The sequence below is a fragment of the Aedes aegypti genome, chromosome 3, assembly GCF_002204515.2.
Source record: "Aedes aegypti strain LVP_AGWG chromosome 3, AaegL5.0 Primary Assembly, whole genome shotgun sequence".
NCBI lineage: Eukaryota > Metazoa > Arthropoda > Insecta > Diptera > Culicidae > Aedes > Aedes aegypti.
Window position 1 is genome coordinate 123,023,084 of NC_035109.1, and position 27,658 is coordinate 123,050,741.

The 27,658-nt window shown below is 37.8% G+C and overlaps 1 protein-coding gene across 2 annotated transcripts in view; it reads left to right on the top strand.

The window, feature by feature from the left end:
- Positions 1-23,842, top strand: part of LOC5569088 (phospholipase A2 inhibitor) — a 98,040-nt gene extending 74,198 nt beyond the window's left edge. For both annotated transcript variants that reach the window (XM_021849365.1, XM_021849366.1), the window contains exon 2: positions 22,162-23,842. In XM_021849365.1, the coding sequence (XP_021705057.1) occupies positions 22,175-23,347 (1,173 nt within the window). In that variant the 5' untranslated portion in view covers positions 22,162-22,174 and the 3' untranslated portion in view covers positions 23,348-23,842. The remainder of the gene's footprint in view (positions 1-22,161) is intronic.
- The last annotated feature ends 3,816 nt before the right edge of the window (positions 23,843-27,658 follow it).

The window sequence follows — 27,658 nt, forward strand, 5'->3', positions numbered from 1 at the left end:
TTCGCATCTTGTACGAAAGTTTTGGATAAATTCAGTTTCTTCGCCACATCTTGAAACTGAACTGTTGAGATTCCTCTTAAAAGCTTGAACTACCCGTTTGTGGCCTATACGGAGATCCATTTTTGCCACTTTTTTTCTTTCCGATCGATGGTCAAACGTTCGTAGTACCGATATATAAAACACAAGACACCGTAGAATGTACCTTTCTCAGATTTCTGTCAATGACACGTTGAAAAAAAAGATCCGGACGTACGCTACTACTCACAAGACGTTCCAAATCAACTGATCGGGAAGCTCTTTGACAGTTCTTCTATAGAAATGACAGCATCGTTTTTGCATCGATCTTCCACCGATGTAAACAAATGCATAGACGGACCTGTCACATGAAAAGCCCTATTGCACGTCTGCTTGTGAAACTTACACAGCGTGAACAAATTACACATTGAACAAAATACACCTAAAATTTCAATAGAAAATATCGATGCAATTTGATTCCGTACACCCTTTATTATAACTGCGAAAGATTTTGAATAGCTTACAACTGACTTAACTTAACTGATTTATAAAAAAAAACATGCTTAAGCCATTCCAAGTATGTTTTTTTATAGTTTACTGGTTTAAGTTTAATTGATTGTTGTTTTCTACCTTAAACCGATTGAAAAAATACAAAATAATAAATTTTCAATTACTAATGTTGTTATTTCGAAAAAACAAGGATCTTAGAATAAATTTGGCAAAATGATAGTCAGAAGATGAGCCATGTGATTACCGTTATAGTCGATTAGAGCAAGTATCAAACGTTTGTTTCAAACCTGGAATGATTTGGTTGCTCTGGTACGCTCACGTCAATATCAGAATGAACTTACGCGAATGTCTTCTACGGGGCCGCTGATCCCCACGTGATTGATGTTACTTTTTATCCCGGCATTTGCACTAAATGACCATCTCATTGAAGTTTCCCGTATTTTATTCGCTCCTGTTCTTAAATAAATATGGTTAGAGAGCCAAGAATCAGCGTTTTATAAACGGAAAATTGACGATGTTTCATTTGGGCATGCTTGCATTCATCTTTACTCTCTTTGCAATAATATCGAAAACTGATTTACTTCTCGAAACACTTTTCAGTGTTGTACGATAAAGTATCACAAGGTGTTTTGGCGAAGTTATTAACGAAAGAATTGATCCATGAAGTCAGATGAGCCTTTATCAAGCAACAGTGTAGAAAAGTAGTTTCCCTTTGCAAGTTGCGGTTGCGGGTCCCTAAGTTGTTTACGTAATCCGTAAAAGGAGATATTCACAGCCAGAACACGTTTTTACAACACGGTAAATATCAATATCACACGTCACAAGTGTTGTATGGCACTTCAACAACTTCAACTACATCCCTATCAAGCACTGCCTCAGCCCCGACACAACTGAACCTGCCTATACGTATGGGTAGAGTAAATGGTACTACAAGCTTATCCTAGTTGTCCCTCTTTATAATAGTGCAACCCAGTTCTACCGTATTGCGATCGATTCCAATAAAGTCATTAAGAAGTATATGCGACAAAACGCAATACTGAACAGTAAATTCGAAAACTCATATCCTTTTCATTCCATGTAATTTTACGAAAAAAGCAGGCAACCCGTCTACAATTAAACTTAATTGTATTTATCAGCTTAACCACCTATCCCTGTTCATGTTAAGATATTATCATCTTCTTTTTAAGTCTATGATATTACCTGCTGTTAGGTTTAGGTTGGGAACCTCTGTTGTTCCCACCCAGGTTTTTGTCCTGGGCCTCAGGGTCGTTTCAAATTGCTCCAAGAGGAAATTGGGGAGATGGGCGGAAAAACTTCCCTTTAAAAAACCCAAACGTAGTCCTACGTCAAAATTTACGTTGTCGAGGTGGACAAAACCGAAATCTGGAGGAGATGGAGGAAATACAGGGCTTTGCTAGCAATATTCAAAAGTTCTCAATTTGATTATAAGATTCGTTTTAATTAGGGGCATTGTATCTTACAAAGAAGGAAGGAAAATAGGATTTACATTACCACACAGCTTCTTATGGGGCCTGAACCGTCTACCAAGGCGCTGCTGGTCCCGGCACCATCCACCGCGGTGTTAGCTTTGTCCTGGACGGATGAAAATGGTGTCTTCAGTGGCAGTGGAGTTCTTCGCACTCAGGGGACGTGACGGATTCTTCAGCTGGTAGGTCGTTAACCACTTCGCTGGCCGGACCAAACTATTCTCGCGGCCGCTCACACCGGGTGGTCCTTCGTGCCGGATGAACTTGTTCCGAACTAGCGGCGCACGGATTCTCACAAGCTTTCTGGATTCCACTACTGGACACTAGCCGACCGGACCAAGAACAATGAAAGAGGCACACCGGGGCTTTTCAGTTCACTATTCGAGGAGAAAAATTAAGTGGAAATAAAGCGCGCACTACTTGCTGTTATCGTGGTGGTTCACCTATTAGAGACCGTTTGTCTGTTGACAAACGGTTTTATTGGATCGCTGCTGTCGATTCGCTACCAACGTCATGACAGCTGACGCTGGTAACGGTGGTGTGTAGTACAAACGTTATGGGAATAGGGATGGGGATGTTCAAGGTGGAGTGCATTCGATATTTTTATGTGTAATTCATTTTTTTTTTCAATTTCTATTTGTATAAGGTATAGGCATTTCAATTTTAAATTCATAATATTTTTAAGCAGCCGTAATTATAATAAAAATGATAATAGTAAAAAGGGTAGTAATAAGAAAAATAATAATGATAAGGATAATAATAAGAGTAATAATTGGAATAATAATAAGAATAATAAAAATAATAAGAATAATGATGAAAGGAATTATAATAACAATGAAAGGAATAATAATAATAATGATAATAATAATAAACAAAAAAACTATTTACAGGGAATATTTACAAAAAAACAAATGTAACCATTTTGAGAGGTTACATTCATCCCCCACTCCAGAATAAAAAAAAACGTTGTTTTTTTTTTAAAGAGAAGTCGGGAATGGGAATTTAGGTATAAGGACTTTTGTGGCCCTCCTCTTGTTAAGTGTTAGATTGATTTTGTACAATGATTTGTTCATGGAGAGGAGCTCTTTTCCACAAAATCACGTAACACTTAATAATAGAGACTGTCCACTGAAAAGGAAATGGGTCAGGGAAAAGGGTCAGTGTGGCCCTCCTCTTGTTAAGTGTAAGATTGATTTTGTGCAATGATTTGTCCATGGAGAGGAACTCTTTTCCACAAAATCACTTAACACTTAACAATAGAGACTGTCCACTTGAGTGAGAAGGTCAAGTAAGGAGTTCTTATTTTGGCAGCTCTCTTTTAGCTGAAGGTTACTTTGATTTAGCGGAATGATTTTTCCGTGCAGAGAGGAGCTCTTTTCCACCAAATCACCTAACTTTCAGCCATAGAGTCTGGCTGCCAAACTATGAATCTTTTTTCCTCTTAGGGTAATTAGTTCGCAGTAAACCTTTTTCTCTTGTTGGTGACTTCCAGTCTGGAAAAGTGATTGTTTCATCAGTGGGAGCTCTTCTTTTCGAGATTAGTAGTCACTGTTTAAGATCAAAGGAATTACCGGGAGAGGCGAACTTCCACGATCCACGATCGAATTGGGGAAGCAGGAGTCCTGCTTCTCTAATTCGTGATAGATTCACTGAAAGCTAGTTCTCCTATAGTGGCTCTCTCCCCTGAATTTTAAGTGATAATTTGAAGCAATGATTGATCACTAAAGGAGGCTCTTTTCCTTCAAATTACATAAAATTGCAGAGCGAACCTGACCACTGTACTCTCTAATTACCATAAACTGAAATAAGAGGACAATGATTGAGTTGTATCGAAATAATAAGTGAATCTGGAAAATACAGCCTTCCAGAATACAGGTTCGTCAGAATAAAAGCGTTCTTATCCATCCTCTCATCATCAAATCTTTATAAATCTTTATTATTAAACTTTTATTTTAAATTAACTCAATTATAACCTATTTTAAAACTAATCTACTATTAGGAGAGAAAATAAACTTTTTGGAAATCTCTTCTTAGAATCATCACCGAGATTTTATCGGGATTAAAAGTACGAATTCATTCACACATTCATTCCCCCCACCTTTCATACAAATTCATTCAAACATTCATCTCATTCATACGGTTGTCTGGGATAAAACTTTATTTCCCAAGACAACATACAATTCATTCACACGCTATATATGCTAAATTAAGATTCTAGGATACCCTATGCTAAATAATTTGGAGGAGGCCTAGCAATATCGCTGTAGACCCCTCGGTTGGACCGACGAACTAATCGATCGAAATCCGCCACCTTGGAGGCGTTATGAAAAATGTTAACAGTCCCCTTAATTCGACCCTTGTTAAAAAGGTAAACATGGGGAACGGAAGAGAGAGGAAAAAGAAGTAGATGATGCGAACAATGTCGACGAGGAGGAAAAACAAAATATTAAAGTTCTGACGACGACGACGGACAGGCATGAATGAATGAGAAACACAAGAAAGCAAACAGGTGAGTATTCGGTTATTTTCACCGATTTATTGAATCCTTGTTAGGGGATTCGAGATTGGAGGTCAGGGAATAAAGGCGATGCAGATGTTCACCCGGGTTTGAGATGGACGGCTGGCCAAATCCCCAGATTTTTCCCACTGAGGTCTTCCAGCTCGTAGGAAGACGAGCCTATCTTGGTCTTGACTTTACAGGGTAAATACTGCCGCCCTAATTTGGCATTGTAGTTTTCAGCAGCTGAAGACTGCTTCATGTTCTTACGGTAGACCAATTGACCTACCGTAAATGACTTGGCGAAAGTACGGTTTCGCAGATTATAGCGATCCCTGGAAACCTCATGAGATTTTTCGAGGTTCTTGCGAACAATCTCATGGATTTTAGTGAACATCTGCTTGCGTCTTTCCTCCCTGTCTTCCGCAGAAAGTTCCTCACCGTGTCGAGAAAGACGATGGTCGGATCCCTGTTCCGCTAGCTCTTGTCCGTGGGTAATGAAATACGGTGTGAATCCCGTGGAGGAGTGAACACTAGTGTTGAGCATCAGCTCCACCTCCGGGATCTTGGTGTCCCATATTCGCTGGTCCTCTTGGACGTAACTGCGGACGGCCGCGTTTATACTACGGTTCACGCGCTCCACGGGATTCGACTGGGAATGATAGCGGGAATTCAGCCAGTGTGTGATCTTGAAGTGGTCTATAAGTTCCTTGAACTCTTTCGAAACGAAAGAGCTGCCATTGTCTGTAATTATGATTTCAGGGACAGAATTTCTATAGAACCACTGATTTTTCAAAATCACACACATGGCTGAACTATCCAGCTTCTTCACCGGCTGAATCATTACCCACTTAGAGAAATAGTCACAAATGACTAAGATGTGCTGATTCCCCTTACGACTACGTGGCAGAGGACCAATGAAGTCCATGGAAATAATCTGCCACGGTCGGGAAGCACAGCGCATTTTACCCATTTCCGGGGTAGTTTGTACGTAAGAGGGCTTGACCTCTTTACAGGTTGAACAGGCCTGTATGTAGGCCCTAATATCTTTGGCCATTTTGGGCCAGTAATAGCGCTGTTGGACAAGAGCTAGCGTTTTGTCGAAACCGGGATGAAACTTATCATCATGAGCCTGTTTAAGCACTCCGGAAACTTCCTCGGTTGGCAGAACTTGCTTCCACTCAAACCGAGAGTCGTATGGCACATTTTTGACGGCGATAAACTTGTAAAGTTTACCGTCTTCGACCTTGAAATCGACATAGTCGTCAGGCCGGCGGGTAACCTTCTCCATCAGAGAAGTGTACCAAACTGAAGTTGGTGAATCTTGAACTACAGCAATGCTACGCGACAGGGCATCCGGAACGACATTCTCCTTTCCTTTCCGGTGTACCACTGTCATGTCGAATTGCTGAAAGTCCAAGCTCCACCGACTACATCGAGAGCCCACCTTCCACTTCGTTTTGAGAATGTGGGTGAGGGCGGACGAATCCGTCACCAAGGTGAAGTGGTAGCCCTCGATGTAGCCCCGGAATGCTTCGATGGAGAGAAGAGCGGCCAGAGCCTCTTTTTCAGCAGCGTGGTAGTTCTTTTGCGGGGTGGTGAGCACAAGTCTCGCTGAAGTTTGGGATGAACCGCCGGTAATAATTCGCCATCCCTAGGAATCTTCTAAGTTTTGTGATCGTGGTGGGCCTTTCGTACTCGACAATGGGTCGAATCTTGTCAGGATTTCCACGAAGACCCTCCGAACTCAAAAGATACCCAAGGAAGGGAATTTCCGGCACCCCAAACTGAGACTTCTCCAGGTTAATCATAAGGTTGGCTCTGTTTAATCTGCGTGCAATTTCCTGAAGTAGCTGGACGTGATGCTCAAATGTCTCCGTTACCACGACGATATCGTCGAGGTAAACGAAGACATAAGGCTCCAAAGGGCATTCGGGTGTATTGAAACAACCCCTTACCTTGCACGCTAAAGGCCGTATACTTCCGCGAAGCCTTTTCAAGTGGAACTTGAAGGAAAGCTTCCGACAAATCAATTGTAGATAAGTACTTCGCTTATGGAAGTTGGCCTAAGATTCGACAGGGGTGCGGCAAGGGGTAAGCATCACGAACAGTTCTTTCGTTAATCTTGCGCGCATCCAAACAGAGCCGAACCTTATGAGGTTTGACGACTGGTACACAGTTTAGTGACCAATCAGAATTACTGGGTTCGATGATACCCGCGTCGAGCAATCTTTGCAGCTCTACGGACACCAAACCTTGAGTTTTTGGAGACATGACGTACGGGAACTGTCTAACCGGAGGCTTCATCTGCCATTCTTCGGCGAGCTCAATTTTGTGCTCCGCCAGTGGAGTAGTAGACAGTTTCCCCGGACGTGCGGAAATGAAAAGAGATTTGATGTGATCGATTGTCTTCTGCTCGGAAGCAGAGAGGACAGATGGTGTTGGCAACGGAGACGGAGTGGTTTCTGCCCCGGTATATTCAACCGTAGCGCACCCTACAATGGTGGGTTAGATCCGGAAGGTCTTCCAGAAATCCATTCCGCAAATGCAATTGATGGCTAGGTTTGGAATAACGAGAGTCGGCACAACTCGAACCACACCGTTCCATGAAAATGGTGGATAGACCTTTCCACGGACCGTGAGCGCTTCTCCGCTCGCCGTTCGCAGGTTGGGTGGGTCTCGCAGTGGAAACAGTTTTTTTGGTTTGACTGTATTGTACACTGTACACATCATTGATGAGAGTGAGATTACTTCCACTATCTAGAAGGGCAGAAACAGTAATCCCATAAATGTCAACCTATATGTACGACGCCGGAGTCTCCGAATATAGATTCTCCAAAGCCGGTTGAAAATACGAAGAAGAGTTTACGCTTGGTAGTTTGGGTTCAGCGGGCGGCGGTTTTGGCTCGCTACCAACGCGTTTTTTACGCAGTATGGGCAGTTGCTTGACGGATAGCCCCGAAAACCGCAGTTTTCGCACAGTACCCCTCTCGGGAGCCTGCATTGGTCCATCCGATGCCCAAACTTGCCGCAATTGAAGCAATGTCGGCTTGATAATGATTGATGAGATTCGATCAAGTCTTCCAAAGTGGTTGGTGCCCGTGCTGGTCCGCGAGAAATATCGTTTCTGGTTTGGGAACCCTTACGACTCTGATTGGTCTGTGTAGGAGAAGTGTGGGCCCTCGAATTTCTCGACGAGGCTTGTTGGTGTGGAGTGGGTGGCTTGTTGGGATCATCCTGAGATGAGCCCTTTTTCGGTTCAGAAAACTCAACCGCATTAACCGACTTCTCAGGTCCAAACACTTTGTTGTAGACTGAGAAGTTTACGGCATCTATTTTCTGGCCTGCGGACACAAGTGTCGGAAGGTCAGCAATAGGGATGAAATTGAGCTGCTTTTTATAATCAATCCTCATATTCTGAAGAAGGATTTGGACCTTTTCGTGTTCCGGCAAGGGAACACTCATTGTCCCAAAAAGCTCTTCCATACCGTGTTAGAATTGAAGGAAGGTTTCATTGCGGGCTTGCTGACGCTGATAAACCTTCATTTTTATTAAGGTGTCTAGGTCGGGATGCATAATCGTCCGCCTAAGCTCTAGCACCAAATGCTGCCAGTTGACTAACCGGCCTGTAGCGCGCATGGTCATGTACCATTGCAATGCTGGACCTTTGAAAAGGTGAATCGCTGAATCAAACAGTTCAGCTTCCGAAGCATGTTCAGCAACAGCCATCGCATGAACCACTCCAAGGAACTGGTTCAACTTCAGCCCTTGATCTTCACCATCATATTTAGCGATTGTCCACTTGGACACCGGCAAGGTGTGACGCACCTGATTGCCAGACGGAACTGGATTAAAAGAAACGAAATTGGATGAAGGAAAGGCAGTTGAAGTTGAAGCCGAAGATCCTGTAAGATTGTTCCATGGATAAGCTGGCTGAATGATGCTTGGAATCGGATTCCCTAGCCACGGATTTGAAGTCTGTCCACTATTCAAGGCCGAAATTCCTAGGCTCGGATTTGAAAGTGGTACAGAACTTGCAGCTGGATATCCTAGCCACGGATTGGTGACTTGCGGATGAATGGAAGGATTGTTCTGCAGATAGCTATGCCAGGTTGAAGGAGGCTGCGGCTGTGTAGAGAGATGGCTCTGCGGTAACGAGAAGGTTACGCTAGTGATCGGCCTAGAAGGATCGACCGCCCCCGAAGAACTCTGACCCTGTGAAAGGTTCGAGTATATCGGAAGAGAGGGGAAAGAGGAATGAAGAGGTGGAGGAGCTTGACTAGCCAGCGGCGCACTCGCTACTGGCTGCCGACTTCCACTAGGAAGCTCGGATTGTCTGCGTTGAGACTCTTCCTCGCAATGTCTTCCCATTCTAGCCATCTCCGCTTCTAACTCTTTAATGCGAGCTAGTAAAGAGCGCACACAGTCACTGCCTTCAAACCGAGAAGCCACCGAAGTATTGTCTGAAGTAGTATTCACACCAGAAACTACTGTACCTGATTCTGCAATCGATCGGGGATGGGCATCAAGAACAAGCTCAGTACGGAACAAGTCCATTAAGGTTTGATCCTCCAGTCCCTCTCGATTATGTATGAGATTCAGGTTCGGTTGGTTCAGTGTGAAAATACTGCTTCAGAAGGATCACCACATCAACAAGCATTTCCTTGAGGAAGCTTTCTGTTTCCCCCGAACCCCTAACCTGATTCAAAAGAAGGACTATCCGATGACCGAAATGCAAAAGCTTTGCTTGTCCCCTCACCCTTAAGTTTTTGTCATTCTGTTGTAAGCCTGTCGACAATTCGTCGAAATTTTGTCGACAGAACTGTATTGTCTCCTCCCAGTTCACCTGTAATTCCACTTCAATTTTATTATTATCCTCTTTCTCCAGCTTTAGGTGATCCCTAAGACTCCTACGCTTTCTAGAGTAGGTGGGATCATCCCGAATAACGATCGAGCGAATTTTCAACTCGAAGTCCAACTCCTCAGGTGATAAGTGGTCCACCCTTAAGCTGTGGTACCACTCCCGAATCTTTTCAACAGCGTGTGTGAATTGGATTTCCAGTGATTCAGCCATTTGTCACTTGAGAATAAACAACAAAATCGAAAAAAAATGCTTAAAAATAAAAATTAAATCAAAAAATATTTACAAAAATTCTAAACCTACCATAAACTAAATCAAAAGCTACTTTTTGCTTAAAAATGCAAAAAAAGTAACAGTAAATCAAAGCTTATTCCTAAAAAAAAATTGAAAAAAATATACAAAAAGAAAAAATAGATCAAATAAATTAAGCATAAATGTATGTTTTATCACTAAACTAAACACAACAAAAAATTAAAATATAAAAAATAATAAAATAAAAATTAAAAAAATAATAATTTCGAACCAGTGTGTAAGAAGACACTAAAAAATTTGAAAAAATGAAATTATAAAATAAAAATAAAAAAAATATAATTTTGAACCACTGTGTAATATTGAAGATTAATTTCACTTATTATTTATTTAACCCTACTAAATTGATTATTTTATTTTTCAGCTAAAAAGAGATAAAAAGGCTAATTTATTAGGATGAAATGAAAGAAAAAGAACGATTCACAGCATTTGTTATCATCATCCGAACAATTGTAGGAAAAGAAAACACATTCACTTGTCGCTTTCTTATCCCGATACAACTCAGTACAATAAATCCTGTATAAAAGAACAATTGGAATAGAGGATTCCAATTCCTCCCGGAGCTTATTTGAAAAGGGTTCCACTTCAATAGTGAAGTGGAAACCTTTTCTTATTATTTTTGTTGGGCGCCAATTGTTAGGTTTTCTTTTAGGTTGGGAACCTCTGTTGTTCCCACCCAGGTTTTTGTCCTGGGCCTCAGGGTCGTTTCAAATTGCTCCAAGAGGAAATTGGGGAGATGGGCGGAAAAACTTCCCTTTAAAAAAACTCAAACGTAGTCCTACGTCAAAATTTACGTTGTCGAGGAGGACAAAACCGAAATCAGGAGGAGATGGAGGAAATACAGGGCTTTGCTAGCAATATTCAAAAGTTCTCAATTTGATTATAAGATTCGTTTTAATTAGGGGCATTTTATCTTACAAAGAAGGAAGGAAAATAGGATTTACATTACCACACAGCTTCTTATGGGGCCTGAACCGTCTATCAAGGCGCTGCTGGTCCCGGCACCATCCACCGCGGTGTTAGCTTTGTCCTGGACGGATGAAAATGGTGTCTTCAGTGGCAGTGGAGTTCTTCGCACTCAGGGGACGTGACGGATTCTTCAGCTGGTAGGCCGTTAACCACTTCGCTGGCCGGACCAAACTATTCTCGCGGCCGCTCACACCGGGTGGTCCTTCGTGCCGGATGAACTTGTTCCGAACTAGCGGCGCACGGATTCTCACAAGCTTTCTGGATTCCACTACTGGACACTAGCCGACCGGACCAAGAACAATGAAAGAGGCACACCGGGGCTTTTCAGTTCACTATTCGAGGAGAAAAATTAAGTGGAAATAAAGCGCGCACTACTTGCTGTTATCGTGGTGGTTCACCTATTAGAGACCGTTTGTCTGTTGACAAACGGTTTTATTGGATCGCTGCTGTCGATTCGCTACCAACGTCATGACAGCTGACGCTGGTAACGGTGGTGTGTAGTACAAACGTTATGGGAATAGGGATGGGGATGTTCAAGGTGGAGTGCATTCGATATTTTTATGTGTAATTCATTTTTTTTTTTTCAATTTCTATTTGTATAGGTATAGGCATTTCAATTTTAAATTCATAATATTTTTAAGCAGCCGTAATTATAATAAAAATGATAAAAGTAAAAAGGGTAGTAATAAGAAAAATAATAATGATAAGGATAATAATAAGAGTAATAATTGGAATAATAATAAGAATAATAAAATAATAAGAATAATAATGAAAGGAATTATAATAACAATGAAAGGAATAATAATAATAATGATAATAATAATAAACAAAAAAACTATTTACAGGGAATATTTACAAAAAAACAAATGTAACCATTTTGAGAGATTACACTGCCACAGCTAGATTTTTGTTATTGAGTTGAACGTGTCCTAGAAATCAATATACAGGTTGACAATGAATTCTATTAAAACGATGAAAATGGTTGCACGTATATAGAATTGAAGTTTTAGTTAGTGATCCTTTATATGAGACATAAGCGGAAGTAAAGTGGAATTATTTGGCAACAGACCAGCAGTGCTGAGTTTGCTCGGCGTCGAGAACAATATTGTAACACGGACATGACTTCCTCATTGCTACATGCAAAACAACTTTAACCGAAATAATTTTAAGCAAATTACATTAATTCTCAAGAAAAGTTCAAAACAAACATAACGCATGTTCGTTTGGCTCACGCTTTGACAACTCTCGCTGCTCGATTGGCTCACACTTTGACAGAAATGTCAGCTTCCGCGTATCTCTCTTATAAAGGATCACTAGTTCTAGTGATGTCGATAGTTAAGTAGTACATATTGAGGATTTGTTTGAAGTTGTTAAAGACTTTGAAAATCTTTCAACACTTGTGACATATGACAATCATGTTTTCCGTGTAGTTAAAATCTTGTAGTGGCTGAAAATGTAGAACAGGTACGTTAAATGCTGAAAGCAATACTCGGTGGACAACTAGACGTAAACATCAAGAGTACCCGCATACTTGTGAACCATATCTGTACTGTTTCCCGTATTATTCACAACCGTTTGCGACAATACCGTAACAATTCCATATAACATGGAAATTAACAATAAGCTCACCCTACCTGAAACGGGTTTGACCGTTTTGCAAATAGTAATTGGGTAAATTACAATGTGGGGAATGGGCGGTTAAGTTATGTAACCATAAAAAATCGCCGATTTTCTCGAACAAAATTTGTCGTTTACAGTCTGCCAAATGATTGTTTTACTATCCATGGTTTCGTTCAATAAACTGTAAAGGAAACAATTTAGGTACAGTATAACAATGAACAAAAATAAAATTAAATAGTGTATTGAAAATTGTTGATTTATGGTGTTTTATGTTTGATTTAACTTTATACCGTACAGTGCTGTTGTATTTATACCAAAACTCATGAAAACAATTAATTAAGAAGAAATTGAATAAGAAACAGCGCGACAAGAAAGTACGTATTGAAAAACATCTTTTGAAAGAAGATAAACGAACCTCTTGTCTCACTGTTTTCTTTCCAGAATAAATCCACAAAAGCAGTGTTTGAGTCTATGTTTTAATTGTATTTATTTTTTTTTTCACATAACAATACTTACTTTGATTAGTTAATCAATCGAACTTGGTCAAGTTTATACTTAAGTTGTGTATGTATGCATATTTTCATTATCTGATCGAAGAAAATGACTGCATTTATTCCGTCAGTCTTCACATCATACTGCGCTTCCCGATGGCACCGCAAGTGCATAACCGTAACATCCGTAGCCAGTAGCGGACTTTGGGGCAAGTGTGCCATAGGGGCAAGTGTGCCACCCCTGCTTTTCATAAAAACTACAATATATATTTTTTCTTTGAGCTTTGAGCTTAACAATATATCATAGTTCACAAAATGATAATCAAAATATGATGAACATTGCTCTATTTTACACGTATTTACATCGATTTTTGCAAAGACAACCAAATTTGAGTGGATTTTTATAAGATTTTGTTGTTTCCAAATAGCATGGTAAAAGGTAAATTATTAACAGATTTTTCTAACGTACTGTACATCGTGAAACTATTCAAATGTGTAAGTTATTGTGGCATTTGAACGAAAAAAGTATTTAGTTTTACATACAAAATCCAGTTTGGTTGAAATGTATAGTTATTGGGGCAAGTGTGCCACCTATTTGATAAACAAAAATTGCTGAAGTGAAATTTATAAAAATGTAAACATCATCAACAAAATCATAATAATAAACTAAAATGAGGCACCGGTAGTGGTTTCTGAAGTATAGTAGGGGAATAACTAACATGTTTGCCCCCCAAAGTGATTTTATCTCAAAATATTCAATAATAACATGTTTTTCGGCTTATTAAGTACCGTTTTTCATATCTACATCAATATTTTATTATTATTTAGTGCTGATCTAGTGTAATATTATACATATATGCCGTAATATAAGGGTACTACTTATATTGTATTGAATGGAGACAAAAATAACCATTTTAGTTATTCGAGTGAGTAATAGAGAGTTACGCATGTTTGAACCTTGTTATAAAGCACCACCTTATTACGGTAAACTTAAAATTATTTTTTAAATTATCGATTAGCGTCTGCTTTTTAAGTAATATTAATATGAAATAAAGAAAATTTCATTACAAGTAGAATTACCTGCGATGTTCATTCGGTGGCCGTCTTGCCCCATATGGGTGGCACACTTGCCCCATAGTGTCGAAAAATAGGTTAGTTTGGATGATATTTGAGAAGCTCCAAAACTAATACTTTTTGAAATTATTTTCATTTCAAATGGCACAGTGGTTATGAAAAGATGTGAAACTATCATCATGAGGCTAAATTGGTGGTTTTTATAAGCCTTGGGCAAAGTTAGAGAACAATTTGCTTAAGGTGGCACACTTGCCCCAAATTCCGCTATAGGTACTATTTTCAGAAGGTGTTGGAACAGATGCCGCTAAAAAATATGAATAATAAAAAAATAGAAAATTTTCTTTGCTTTCAATAAGAAACACTTACCTCAAATTGCATTCATAATTAGTAACAACCGGCAGTCTTTCATACGGAAGAACTTCCACTGGTTTCCTTTCTGATGAACAAAATTCATCTGCAATTACATCCTGCATTCGGCGGTCCGATGGTCAGGTTGCGTTCCAAATGGTAAGCAATCTGCTCGTATGCTCGTTGTTCATTTCCAGCAAAGGAGGCAATTTGTTGATACTCCATTTAACTCAATCACTTCTTCCTTGACTACTTGAAAGCTGGAAAAAATCTTTCTGTTTGACTGGGGATTTTAGTAGAGCCGTAGACTTTCAGCAGGGCGACTTCAGCACGGACTAATGGACCAGACTCTGTCCCGAATGTTTTTGGCCGACGCGACGGAACGGAAGCAAAAGTTTTGGCCGGATTACTCCACTTACGAGCAACAAAACAATCTTGACTACTTGCACCCTTAAATAAACTATCGCAGTAATATTGTACGTTCACACAGTGACAGAAAAAAATCAACTCGTTTATACCGTACAAAATACATGCAAATTTTAATCTTTTAACTTTTCTGCGTCGAATAGGTACTAAGAGCCGAAGGAAGAATTTAAAAATAATTTGTATTGATATCAATTGATAAAACCCAGAAAATCCTTGTGTCAATTTTTATATGCGTGTCCAGCAAAATAATGAAATTGTTGCATCGACTTAAACAAACACAGATACTAATGCGTGGAACTGTTTGACGAACTGTTAAAAAACGGTAAATTATTGTTACATGTACCAGTGTAAGTGTGTCAGCAAACTTAAACAGGCAACCCATTTCAGAAAGGGTTACGTTATATGCACCACAGTTTCTCCCGAATTTCATCCTTATATTGTTCAACAATATCGGATCAATATCAAAGAATGTTACTGTTTGATATAATTTGATCAAACCATTCTTTATAGTCTGAAATTTTTGTTTTCATATTGTTCGACAGAATAGCAACTGATTGTGGTACGTTCACATTAACAGATAGAAGATAGTTATTGTTTTGAACATACAACAAACTGTATTTTTCTATGCGGGTAGTATCAGATGTACAAAGAAGCAAATTTTATTAAGCAAAATAAATACGGCAGACTTAAGTGGGCTGGTCACTTAGTGTGAAAGTCGAAAAATAAGTTGTAAATAAATAATATTCAGCATTGAATGATTCACGTTTATCTTTTATGCAATTTTAATGTGGATTATATTGAATTTTCAAGTCAAAAAATTCGAAACAAGATTTCTCGAGGTTCCTCCATGGAATTTTTTTAAAAAATGGCCCAGAGGTGCAGAATGGCCTCAGGAATCGAGCCTTATACTCAGATTTGATGGACAATTTTTTTACATGATAACGGTCTGTCGGGGCACCGTGGTATCATAAGGGCGGAACTGTAGTGATCGATTTCTCTTCATCGAATTCCCCTTTAGCTAATTACTGTGCCGCGTGACTATTTTTCAACTGCTTTTTTCGATTCAGTAGCCCTTCTTCATGCTACATCGCTAAATTTGACGAAAATTGTTTTGATTTTTATCAATGCATATACACCTCAAGATACTGAACACAATATGTGTTCTTGTAAAAAAGCAGAACCACAAAATTAAGAAAACAATACCCTTCTCATCATTATTATAAGTTTTATTAGGATGACTTCTAGACTCGGGCAAATTCATTACTAACATTCAACATTAGACTTTAAACTGCTAGCATTATGTCATATGTCATTGCCAAAAACATCTGAAAGTAATCACTCAGTCATTAAAAAATGACGCATAGTATCTAGGGTTTTTCGACGTCCGGTGCGTAGTCAAATTCGGGGCTTTTTAAAATAGGGACGCTAGATAAACATACAATTACAATAAAAATACATACAATAAAAATATGACTTAATTTAAATATAGAATATGATTCAGGAACTACACTCCCGTGCATAAGTTTGGGTTCACCCCCTAAAAAACAAACAAAAGTGTTCTGTCCATATCTCTGTGATTACAGGTCCAATTGAAACTCTCTAAGCCGCATTTGAAAGGCAAAGAGTTATTCTTACTTCGTATGTATTTTTCCAAAAACATTCTTTGAACTTTGTATACTAAATTCTTACGAGCTGGTAGGGAATCGACTGTATGGTTGTAATCGATTATGCTTTTCGGCTACGCAGTCTTAATTTTTCAACGGCTTATTTATTTGCCCGACATTTCGACACGGGAAGACACAATTCCCGTGTCGAAACGTCGGGCAAATAAATAAGCCGTTGAAAAATTAAGACTGCGTAGCCGAAAAGCTAAATTCTTACTTAAAGTTGTGACATTTTTCAAAAAACGCACTGAAAATTCATATTTAATTTCCAGCATTCACCTGAGCCGCACGCACATCATTTTTGTCAATATCTCTGCCATTTTTCAACCGATTTTAATAGTTTAAAGCTTTTTTGAGCGCAAAAAAGGCGCGTAGGTACATGATTGGTTTGAGATTTCAGAGATTTAAGTAAGTTCAGGTGTACCCAAACTTTTGCGCGATACACCATACTGAGGGGTGAACCCAAACTTTTGCACGATGACTTGACTGACTATTTCATTGATTTTGAATACTTTCCAGATTTTTCCGCCAAAATTTCGTGGGGTCTTTTTAAAGAATATAAGATTACGATTCTAATGACACTTTGATTTGAAATTTTGGTCGATGCAATGCTGAGAAAATTAGATATGAATTTTCAGAGCAATTTTTGAAAAATGTCACAACTTTAAGTAAAAATTTAGCATACAAGAATAACTCTTTGCCTTTCAAATGCGGCTTAGAGAGTTTCAATTGGACGTGTAATCACAGAGATATGGACTGGACACTTTTGCATGTTTTTTAGAGGGTGAATCCAAACTTATACACGGGAGTGTAGGTGAGAACCTCAGGGAATCCAACAAGAGGGTCTTTCTAAATATGTCTGTAAGAATTTCTCGTTACGTTACGCCAAATATTACTATACGTAATTAATATTTTTTCAAGAATGAAATTCAGGTATTTGCATAAAATTGCTTTAAGTTAATATTTCAAAGATTTCTTCAGGAGTTCATCAAGCAATTCCTTCACAAATTTCACAAAGAATTCTTCTGACTTCCGTTCAGGATACATCGAAGAATTTATACGGAATTATTATCAAAGTTACCCTCAGAAATTACTCCAGGAATTTCTTCAAAAATTTGTTTCTCGGTACTCATCTAGCGATTCTTCCATAGTACCCAAACATAGTTAGAGATTTCTTCGTGGATTTTTTTAAAAAAAATTTTCTCTTTATTTAAAAATACCTTGAAAAAAATTCAACCGAGTTTCCTTTATGTATTCTTCAACAGCTTCTTCCAAAAAAATTCCCAAGATGTTCTCAAATTCATCCAGGATTTCCCTTAAAGGAGATGCTTAGAAAATTTTACAGAAGTTATTAAAGACATTCCTTAAATAAAAAAAATCTAAACTTAATCCTAAATATATAACTGATGTTGGTATAATAGATGATAAATTCTCACAAGAGAGAAGCTTTTTAAAGATCTCTGGATGTCGTCCAGACTCTTGGAAAAGTCTAGAAGAGTATCCCGAAAAACCACCAAATGAAACCCATACCTGAGCAATTCTCGCTGAAACCAGGCCGCCATCGGCACACGCATCGTTAGAATTCCAATTTTATGCTACTGATCACTATCATATGCTAAAACTAAAGGGTGGTCGTTTCGGTTTTTCAAATTGGTGGACCCCTCGTACGTTAGCTAGCTAAACAGTTTGCGAAAGAGCCCAATTTTCGCTAAACTATAGGTGATTCACGTGATATGTCCCATATTTCCCTTGCAGCACATTGCAAATTTAGTAGCTTCATATAGAGGAAGGATATAGATATCATCTCAAGCTAAACAAAATTTGGCGGCTATTTTGAATTTGGCCGCCATTTTGAATTTTGTCAGAAAAAACGATTTTTCACCATTAGTGCACCGCTTGTTTTGAATTTTGAGATCACCATCAGAAAGCTGAGAAAAATTAGGTGAGCAATGTTATTTACCCTATGAAATAAACAATTTTCTAAATCAAGTTCTACGATTTTGACGTATATGACGAGTACAATGCAAACATTATTTTTCGTACAACAAAGAAACAAGTTTTCAATCGTTGGGTTTTTTTCAGCCATGTAAGGAATATGAGTATTATTTTGACTGAAAAAATCAGGTGGCCATCTTGAATTTTGCCGCCATCTTTATGTTTAGTAGTAGAATTGGGTTTTCACCTTGTGAGCACTTAACATGTTGAATTTTGAGGCCACCACCGAAAACGGGTGACGCCTCCTCTTCTTTATCTTATTCTTTGTTTTCCTGGCATTACGTCCTTACTGGTACAGAGCCCGGTTCCCAGCTTAATTAGTTTTAAAAGCAGGTTATTAAATAGGAATTTTCTTTTATTATGCATATTGGGTACCAGAATGATTCTTCGTCATATCTTCAAGTTCAGGAATTCATTATCATTAATTATCAACTTATAACTATTAACATTATACCATAGACAAATAGACGTCACACTCTCATCATTGTCCATCAACCACCTTTTTAACGAACCGTTTCAAATATATGGTAGGTTGTCAATCCACCACCGTAGCGCTCGCATCTTTTTGGTCGTGCTTGACGTTCACACACTACCCTTATTTGTTGTTCCATCGGCCAAATACACCGATTTTAGCATTGGGCGTACATGTCCTTGTGACTATGATTTTGATCGCGATTTGTTCTGAGTGTTACGTCAATTTATCTGTGATTATACCGTAATCTGCAAGCGTTTTGTGCATCATGCTCACCGGATAATGATATTGTGAACTTGGCGATGGATTTTAACGGAATTTGTTCTAAGTGTTACGTCTGTTTGTCTGTGGAATATATTAAGACTAAATAAATGAAATAATGAATTATATTCCTGAACTCGAAGATATCCCGAAGTATCATTCTGGTAAGGTACCGTGGGGTAAGTGGATACAGAAAAATCAATAGTCAACTTCATTATTATGTACAGCTTACGTGAATAATGTTATTCAAACTTTTTTCTGTGGGACTAATATACTTCAAACCGTCAATTATTTAAGTTTTTCTGATTTTTATGTATTGAGTATGAGGGACTTGAAAATTTGCGCTAAATGATCCACTTACTCCACCATGGTGGGGTAAGTAGATCACCACTAAAAAAAATCTATTCTCAAAACATATATGGTGTAATTATGTATACTCAGAATGATATTGCTCTCGTTCTTGTCATTAGTGCTAGTTATGTCATGTTTTGATGCTTTAAAAATTGAAAGTGTTTTTATTTTATTTTTTAAATTATTAATACATTAGTTCACACTAATTCGAACAAAAAAAAACATTGTAGCTAGAATTATTTGGTTAAAAATCTTCTACATAATTACATAAGTTATACTGAAGTATTGTAGGATTATTCCTAACGATGTTTTCAAAAAACACTGGTAGTTTAAAAATATTAGTTACATTTATTTCTGTGTAACAAACTGAAATTTTCTTATTCTATTTATGAATGGTTTTCTATCATCTGTCTACAACAATTTATATGGTCAAATAAGGTACGATAATATGTTTTCAATTGGTAAATTAGTATATTTTGCTCTTTTGCAACTCAGCTTTAATAAACCACGAAGAGTTTAGTTTTTATTTTGCAATATTCATTCTTTTATATTTTCTAGTACCAGAAATATTAAAATACATTTTGGGTGGATTAATTCAAATTTTCTATAGTCAATTAGACAAATTTAAGCTAGTAATGAAAAAAAGTTAAACAAAACAATATTTGCGAGTACTTAAACTTCTTCAAATTATCGTAAGCAGTCTGCCAATAAATGATAATAATACTTGATCCACTTACCCCACCCCATTAAAAAGTGGGGGTAAGTGTACCATGTCCAATATATCTGTATTTATTTATGAAAATCATATATTTTTCATTGTGATTCATTAAATTAGAATCGAAATGTTCAACAGGCGTTGAAAAAAATAGTTGAATTTGATTTGAGGCAGAGATACAAAGGATTTTTAATTGACGGAAACCAATTTTGAAATTAATTGATTTTTGCAGCCAACAAGTTTGCTTGTGTTAGTGTACGTGTAGAACCAGTTTTGCACTAGTATCAGTGTGGACGTAAGAACATAACATAAAACGATGCAATGGTGCGAAAACATTAAACATTTTCAAGTATTTATGCTCAATATGGACAAATGATCCACTTACCCCACTGATACACTTCCCTCACTGTACCTTACTAAATAAGCATTATATAAGAAATTTCATAATTAATCACATGCTTTTATAACTAATAAGCTAAGAATCAGGCTATGTTCCAGTAAGGACGTAATGCCAGAAAAAAGAAGAACAAAAAAGCATAAGCAGTTTTCAGCGGAAGCCTCAAAAATCAACATGTTGAAAGCTAACTAGGTGAAAACCTCGTTCTACTTCTTAAAAATGATGGCAAAATTCAAGATGGCCGCCAGATTTGTTCACTCAAAATTCTCTTATTGCTTACTTGGCTCGAAGAGAAACCCAAAGATTGAAAACGTGTTTTTTTGTTGTACGAAAATTTATGTTTGCATTAATTGCACTTGTCATACGTCAAAATCGTACAACATGATTTAGAAAATTATTTATTTCATAGGATAAATATCATTGCTCACCTAGTTTTGTAGCCTCAGTTTTTCTCAAGGTGGTCTCAGAATACAAAATTAGCGGTGCGCTTATGGTAAAAAAAAACGGTTTTTCTGACGGATTTCAAAGAGAACTGAGAAAACCGGAACGATTCGTTTTAGCATATACTAGCAATCAGTGACTTAGAATTGGAATTCTAACGATGCGTACCGATGGCCTCATGGTTTCAGCGAGAATTTCTCACCTGGAAAATTTACCAAATGAAACCCATTATTTCCTGCAGGATTTTCTAGAGGAAATCCCTAGAAAATCTAGAGATCTCTTGAAGCAATTACAGCAATGATTGCTGTAACAATTGCTGGGAGAATTCTTAAAAGATTTTGTGAAACTAGAATAGAATTAGTAGAATTTACGGAACAATTTCTTGTGATGATCTGTGAGATAATTCCTGAAGGTGTGAGAACTTTTCAAAGGATTCTTGTTTGGTTTTTTCGGAAAATTTTCTACTCGATTTTTTTCAACCCTAGATTAAACCTATGCATACTTTCTCGGGAGTACTGTTGGAATATTTCTTTAGTTATTACTTTGAGATGGTATTACTGAAGAAATCGGTATGACTGAACGAATCTTGTTAGGAAGAATCCGTTAATGATTTTAAAATTTTCAAAGGCATTTTTTTTGTTTGAAATCTATAAAATTTTAATGAATCTCCTATCTATTTTCCAATCGAATTTCAGTGAACATTCTTCTTCTACTTCTTGGCATTACGTCCTCACTGGGACAGAGCCTGCTTCTCAGCTTAGTGTTCTTATGAGCCCTTCCACAGTTATTAACTGAGAGCTTTCTTTTCCAAAGTTGCCATTTTTCGCACTCGTATATCGTATGGCAGGTACGATGGTACTCTCTATGCACAGGGAAGTTAAGGAAGTTTCCTTTGTGAAAATTTTCTGGACCGACCGGGAATCGATCCCAGACCCTTAATCATGGCTTTGCTTTGAAGCCGCGGAGTCTAACCGCTCGGCTAATTTCATTTTTGAGCAGAATAAACTTCTGTTGAAGTTTGGATGATGACGATTACGATTACGATTAACGTTACGTTCAATGCACATTCTGGGTATATCAAGAACTTTTAGAAATATGAATTATCATATCTACGAACGTGATGGATGTGAAGCTTCAACAAATACTTTTGATATTAATGACCTAGATTTTATTTTTGTCCTATTGATTGCCACCAAATATATGATACATGACATAACTATTATTCTAAAACAAATCTCCCATTCTGTTTTCATTTTAGAAACTAAACCAAGATGAAACACCTTCGAGTAATCGCAGTCACTGTGTTGGCCATCCTGGCTGGCACTTACGCTGGAGATTGCGGCGAAAAGTTCCGCGGAAAGTGCAGTTGTGGACTACAAACGTACAACTATCAAACGAAATACGTGGTCAATTGCACCAATGAAGGTTTTCGAGACGCTGCGGTGCTGGAATACATTCCCACGGAGACAGAGGTGGTTATTTTCACCGGAAACTACATACAAGAGCTGCCCTGGAACGTGTTCGGCACTATCAATGATCGGCTGAATCTAACTATTGTCGACATGAGTAATAATCATATCCACGAGATTCGCGGCAAGACGTATCACCACGTACCGAACGTGAGACGGCTGATTCTCAACCACAACAATCTGAGCATTTCCAGGTACGACGACGAAGCTTTCAACTATCACCACCCGAGGGTGTTCTCCAACTTCGTCAACCTGATGGAATTGCACTTAACGAATGCATTTGCCGACAATACATCAGCTGAACTGTCTGCCGATCTGCACGATATCTTCGTCAGCAGTAATCTAACAAAACTGGTCAAACTACATCTTGAACAGAACGAAATCTCCCAGTTCAACGACAAAAGAGTATTCTGCGATTTTCCTGCCCTGCTAGATCTCCATCTAGGAGACAATTTACTAACGGAGCTAAACTTCAACATAACGTGTTTGAAAAAGCTGCGCTTTCTGGATCTCGAACGGAACAAGTTCGAAACGTTGCGACCTCACGATATGAAAATGCTCGATGAAGTTCAGCGCGAGCCAGGGCGAACAACTCCCTTCATGGTTGACTTCACGTTTAACCCATTCCAATGCGATTGTGCCATCTATCCAACGTACGACTGGATGCGTAGTACCAATGTAACCGTTCGTAATCTGGACAATCTCATGTGTTTCCGTAAGAAACACCAGGAGCCAATTTTTTCGCTGAACATGAAGAAGTGCCAAAAATCTCGATCGGGAAAACGTGATCACACCGTCACATTGGTATTCGTCCTTATTTGTCTAAGTTGCATCCTGGTGGTTCTGGTCGGTTCGTTAATCTACGTGAGCAAGGACAAGCTAAAGACATGGATCACTCCGGTGGTGGATCACGTTTCGAAAAAGGTCCAATACACCAGCATCAAGGACGAAGAAGCCCCAGAGCAATACGTATGATGTAGCGCGTTAATCCAGCGCGGACCCAGTGCCCCGCGGGTGGAACCTGTATAGAAACCGGCAAACAGTGTGATCGCAAGCGGAACCACAGACAGGATCTAATCATATCGAATGTAGCTTAGCTTAGGATCAATGCCCGCTGAAGCAAATGCTGTGTATATAAGTGAATAATGAGGACGAGAAAACTTAATTTTGAAAAAAAAAACTAAACTAATGCAACTAATGCTTGAAGCAACAAAACATTTTAAAAAGACGTACGGTTAGAGATGAAGAAATAACCTTATAGGTTCCCTAGCTAATAATGAATGAATGTTTTAACAAGTTTTTCTTTTCGTTAAGTTTAGAACATAGGATAGTGTGACTAGAAAATAAAATCTAAGAACGTACTGATCTGAGCAATTGCTGTCTCTTGTGTAGACAATTATTGATTTAAATTTTAAGAATACAAACATGTTTACAGTTGAATAAAATGGATTTCGATATGCCATCAAAGGACATTGAATCACATTTATTGTGAATAGAGCAAGAAGAAACGCCACAATATGGTTTAGGACTTGACTTATTTAAGTCCAACAGTTCATTTTAACGGTAACAGGAAAATCAACATCCTTACTTGAGTTTTGTTTTGCGTGTGGCTCCACTCAATACTAAGGTCATATTTTATAAGATTTGAAGGGCCGAAAATGGGGGGGTGGAACCGTAAGCAAGAATACCGTTTTGATTCATATTACGGACAGCTTCAAATTCCGGACACTTTACTTTGTATGGGAAACATTTCACGCGAAATTTTTCAATTTTTGCTGTTCAAAAGTTCTCAATTTCAAGGCTCGTTTTAGTAAACTTTTTCCATAAATATCTTTGAAAATTTATAATGCCCAACTACCTTAGATGTCTCTTTGGTGGTTTAACAATTTCGATTGATGATTTGACTGTTCCATTAATGATTATCATGAGCTGTCCGGAATTCACACATTTTGATTTATTTAAAATTATTGCAGTTGCGGAAGCGTATTCTTCACCCACCGTTCGAAAGTTAAGGGCTTCCGACGCTCGATAGCGTTAAGGAATCATACAGAATGATTTATTTTGTATGCTCTATGCTGGGTTATATTTCCCTGAGTCCTTAAGTGTCCGTAATATGAATCAAAACGGTACTTACACTAAACTCACAGAAAACAGAGATTTCTCTTCCAAAAGTATGATCCAAAAGATTACAATAAATTTTGCAATATCTGTCCTGCTTTCCTGGTTTGTTAAAAGTGCGTCACGACAAATCTGTTCTCTGTCTTCCTTATTGCCCAATGTCATTTTTTTTTTTGCTCGTCAGGATTAAATCATCAATTTAAACTTCCTTTCCCGCTCAACTGAATCGGCAACATTTGAATATAGGAATAGGGTAGGTGTACCAATTATGGATGCAATATGTCAACAGTAGTAATAAAAATCAAGTTGTAACCGCGTTTCTAAAACGCAAGCATGACTTGTTGGTGTCAATTACTAGTTTAAAGCCTTGTGAATCTGTTGATTTAAACAGTTTTAGTACTAAATTGACTTTAAGCTTCTAAAAATGGATTTTAAAAAGCGATGTCTTTGTACCAATTATGGATATAACGTTCCTAGCATTCGACATAAAAGTGTACCAATTATGGACTATCGAATATTTGCACGAAATTAACTCAAACGCCATAAAGAGCGAATGATAATGCAACGCTAATATGTAATGAAGATATCGCTCATAAAATTTTCCAAAAATTTTGGGTTAAATAGATGTTAAATCATTTTTTTTGCAATGGGTTCATGGGAGGAAATTAATTTTCGAAAAAGAAGTCAAAATGTAGTGTAAATGCAAATTATGATACAAAACAGCATTAATGATCTCACATTACCTTTCCAGTGCCAATTTTTAACGAAAAAAGAGGAAAAATTCAAAAATCGAGTGTCGCTGAAAACCCCTCTCTATCATGAAATTAGCATCTTCCGCTCGCGAACGTTTTCGAACGTGTGATTGAAAAATCTTAGTAATTGAGTACAAAACATGAAGATAATGCCTTACCGAACCGTCCCGTCGTGGAAGTCACCCGTAAAATAGCTTTACTTCTTTTATTTTACTGATCAAAAAATGTAAACAAACCGCCTCCAGAGTATTGCCATAATTGGGCTCTCATACACTCTTTGTACCAGTTATCGACATAGTGGAAATAACACGATTTCCAACTTAAAACAGTAGAATTGATTGCATACCAGCTAAATTTATTCATTTGTTCTCACTAGGTAACATACATTCATCGGTTGAAACAGTTTATCCGGATGAAAACATACATTTCGTAACGGAGGTCCCTTAGCCAACTGCTAAGAAGGTGACATATATCCCTTTCGGGACGGACCATATTTGAGCGATTATTTCAAAATTTACCTTATCCCTTTTGGGACGGACCATATTTGAGCGATTATTTCAAAATTTACCTTATAAACTCATCATCTCGTAGAACAAAACATTCTTTATTTTGGTAATTCTATCACTCCATGAACTTTTTAGGGTCAAATTCAGACCGTCGTCCCTAAGGCGGTCGATGTTCGAAAAAAATTTTTTTTTTTATTTTTTTAGAAAATTGTTCAAGTTATGCCTTTTTAAAAAATTTTGGACCCTTATTTTTTTATTTCGTCATTAGGGTGCTCTTTCGTGAGATAGGGTGACCCAAAAATTCAGAAATAATTATGTTTTTTTTAATGTACATTGAAATTTAAAAACAAAAATTTACTTTAATTTATATGATTATGATATTATGATATGGAACGAAAACAATGTACGAGAGATAAAAATACTTACATACATACATGTGCGAATAACTTGAAAACTAATTGTCTCAATCAAAACGTCTTGGTTTTGTTATGTTTGTTTATATCCTCCTAAATGATGTGGGAGTTTTCCTCAAAAATAATTATGCAATAAAAATTAAAATTGAAAATAATAATAAACCTTCGAATTGCTTAGTGGAATACCTATAAATAAATGAAAACCGAATTGAGAACTATATCATTTTATTCCACTTCAGTTTCCATCCTTTGACAGTTACTCATAATTCAAACTCCACTATAAGGCCGTTGTCAGAGTCGTGTACTAGACTCGAAAATGAAATTATTTTTTTAAAGACTCCCTCCAACCTCTTTCACTCAATTTACCTAACATATACACTATCACTTTTGAAATGACATAGCCCTCCTTCAAATTATGCTTGAACGATGTTTTTGTTAAGGTTGGTAACATGGAACTAATTTATTTTAAATAACTGGAATCATTCATTTTATTCCTAGAGCTAAAATGGAAACGTCAAAATATTCAGTCTGCGTAAGCAGCTTCCCTAAAAATTCATATAAATTTACGTCATATGTGCCCGACAGCTTGGACGTTAATTAACAAGAATGGTGCATTTTTAAGTGCAAGTAATTACCATTAAATTTCTTCTTCTTCTTTCTGACGCTAAAGAAGCCTGCTTCTCAACTTCTCATGAGCACTTCCACAGATATTAACTAACAGCTCGCTTTGTCAATCGACCAATGTTGCATGTGTATATCGTGTGACAGGTACGATCATACTCTACGCTCAGGGAAGTCGAGAAAATTCTCTTTACGAAAAGATGCTCGACCGGCTGGACTCTAACCTACGACCCTCAGCATGATCTTGCTTAGTATCTGCGCGTTTACCGTTATGGCTATCTGGCTCCCAATATCAAATTTACTTTATTTTATATTTTACATCGAGTCTATTTGCTTAAAATGGAATTTAAGTCATTGTAATACAGTAGAAACCCAATTTTGTCAGCCCCCCGATGAATTTTAGGCTGACAAAATGAGGAACCTGACAAAATCGGGACATATTTTTTGTTTCTGTTTTTTTTTTTAATTTTAACGTGTTCATATTTGCTTATGAACTACGTTTACGACCTACATAGCCTTTGAAGGGGGCGAGGGACATGGGCGTAGTCAGGTTTTTTTGTTTATCAGGGGGAGAAAAGCGGCCCTCACAATTTCATTCTCAAACTTCGCGCCAAAGGATCCCTTTGATCGGCAATTTTGCTCTGGCCTGTAAGACAACCGGCATCAATCTGAAACTTAGTTCTACCTAACCGTTGAATTATCTAAGAATTTTTCTTAGGACACCGGAATTCCTAAAAAAATCAAACGAAAATTTCTTTAGGTTTTTTTTTTCCAGAATTTCTTTTAAAATAGCATCAGTAATTGCCTCGAAGCTCTTTCCTTTAAGTATAATTCATGGAATATTTCAACTGGAGATTTCTATGTAAATTTTAAAAC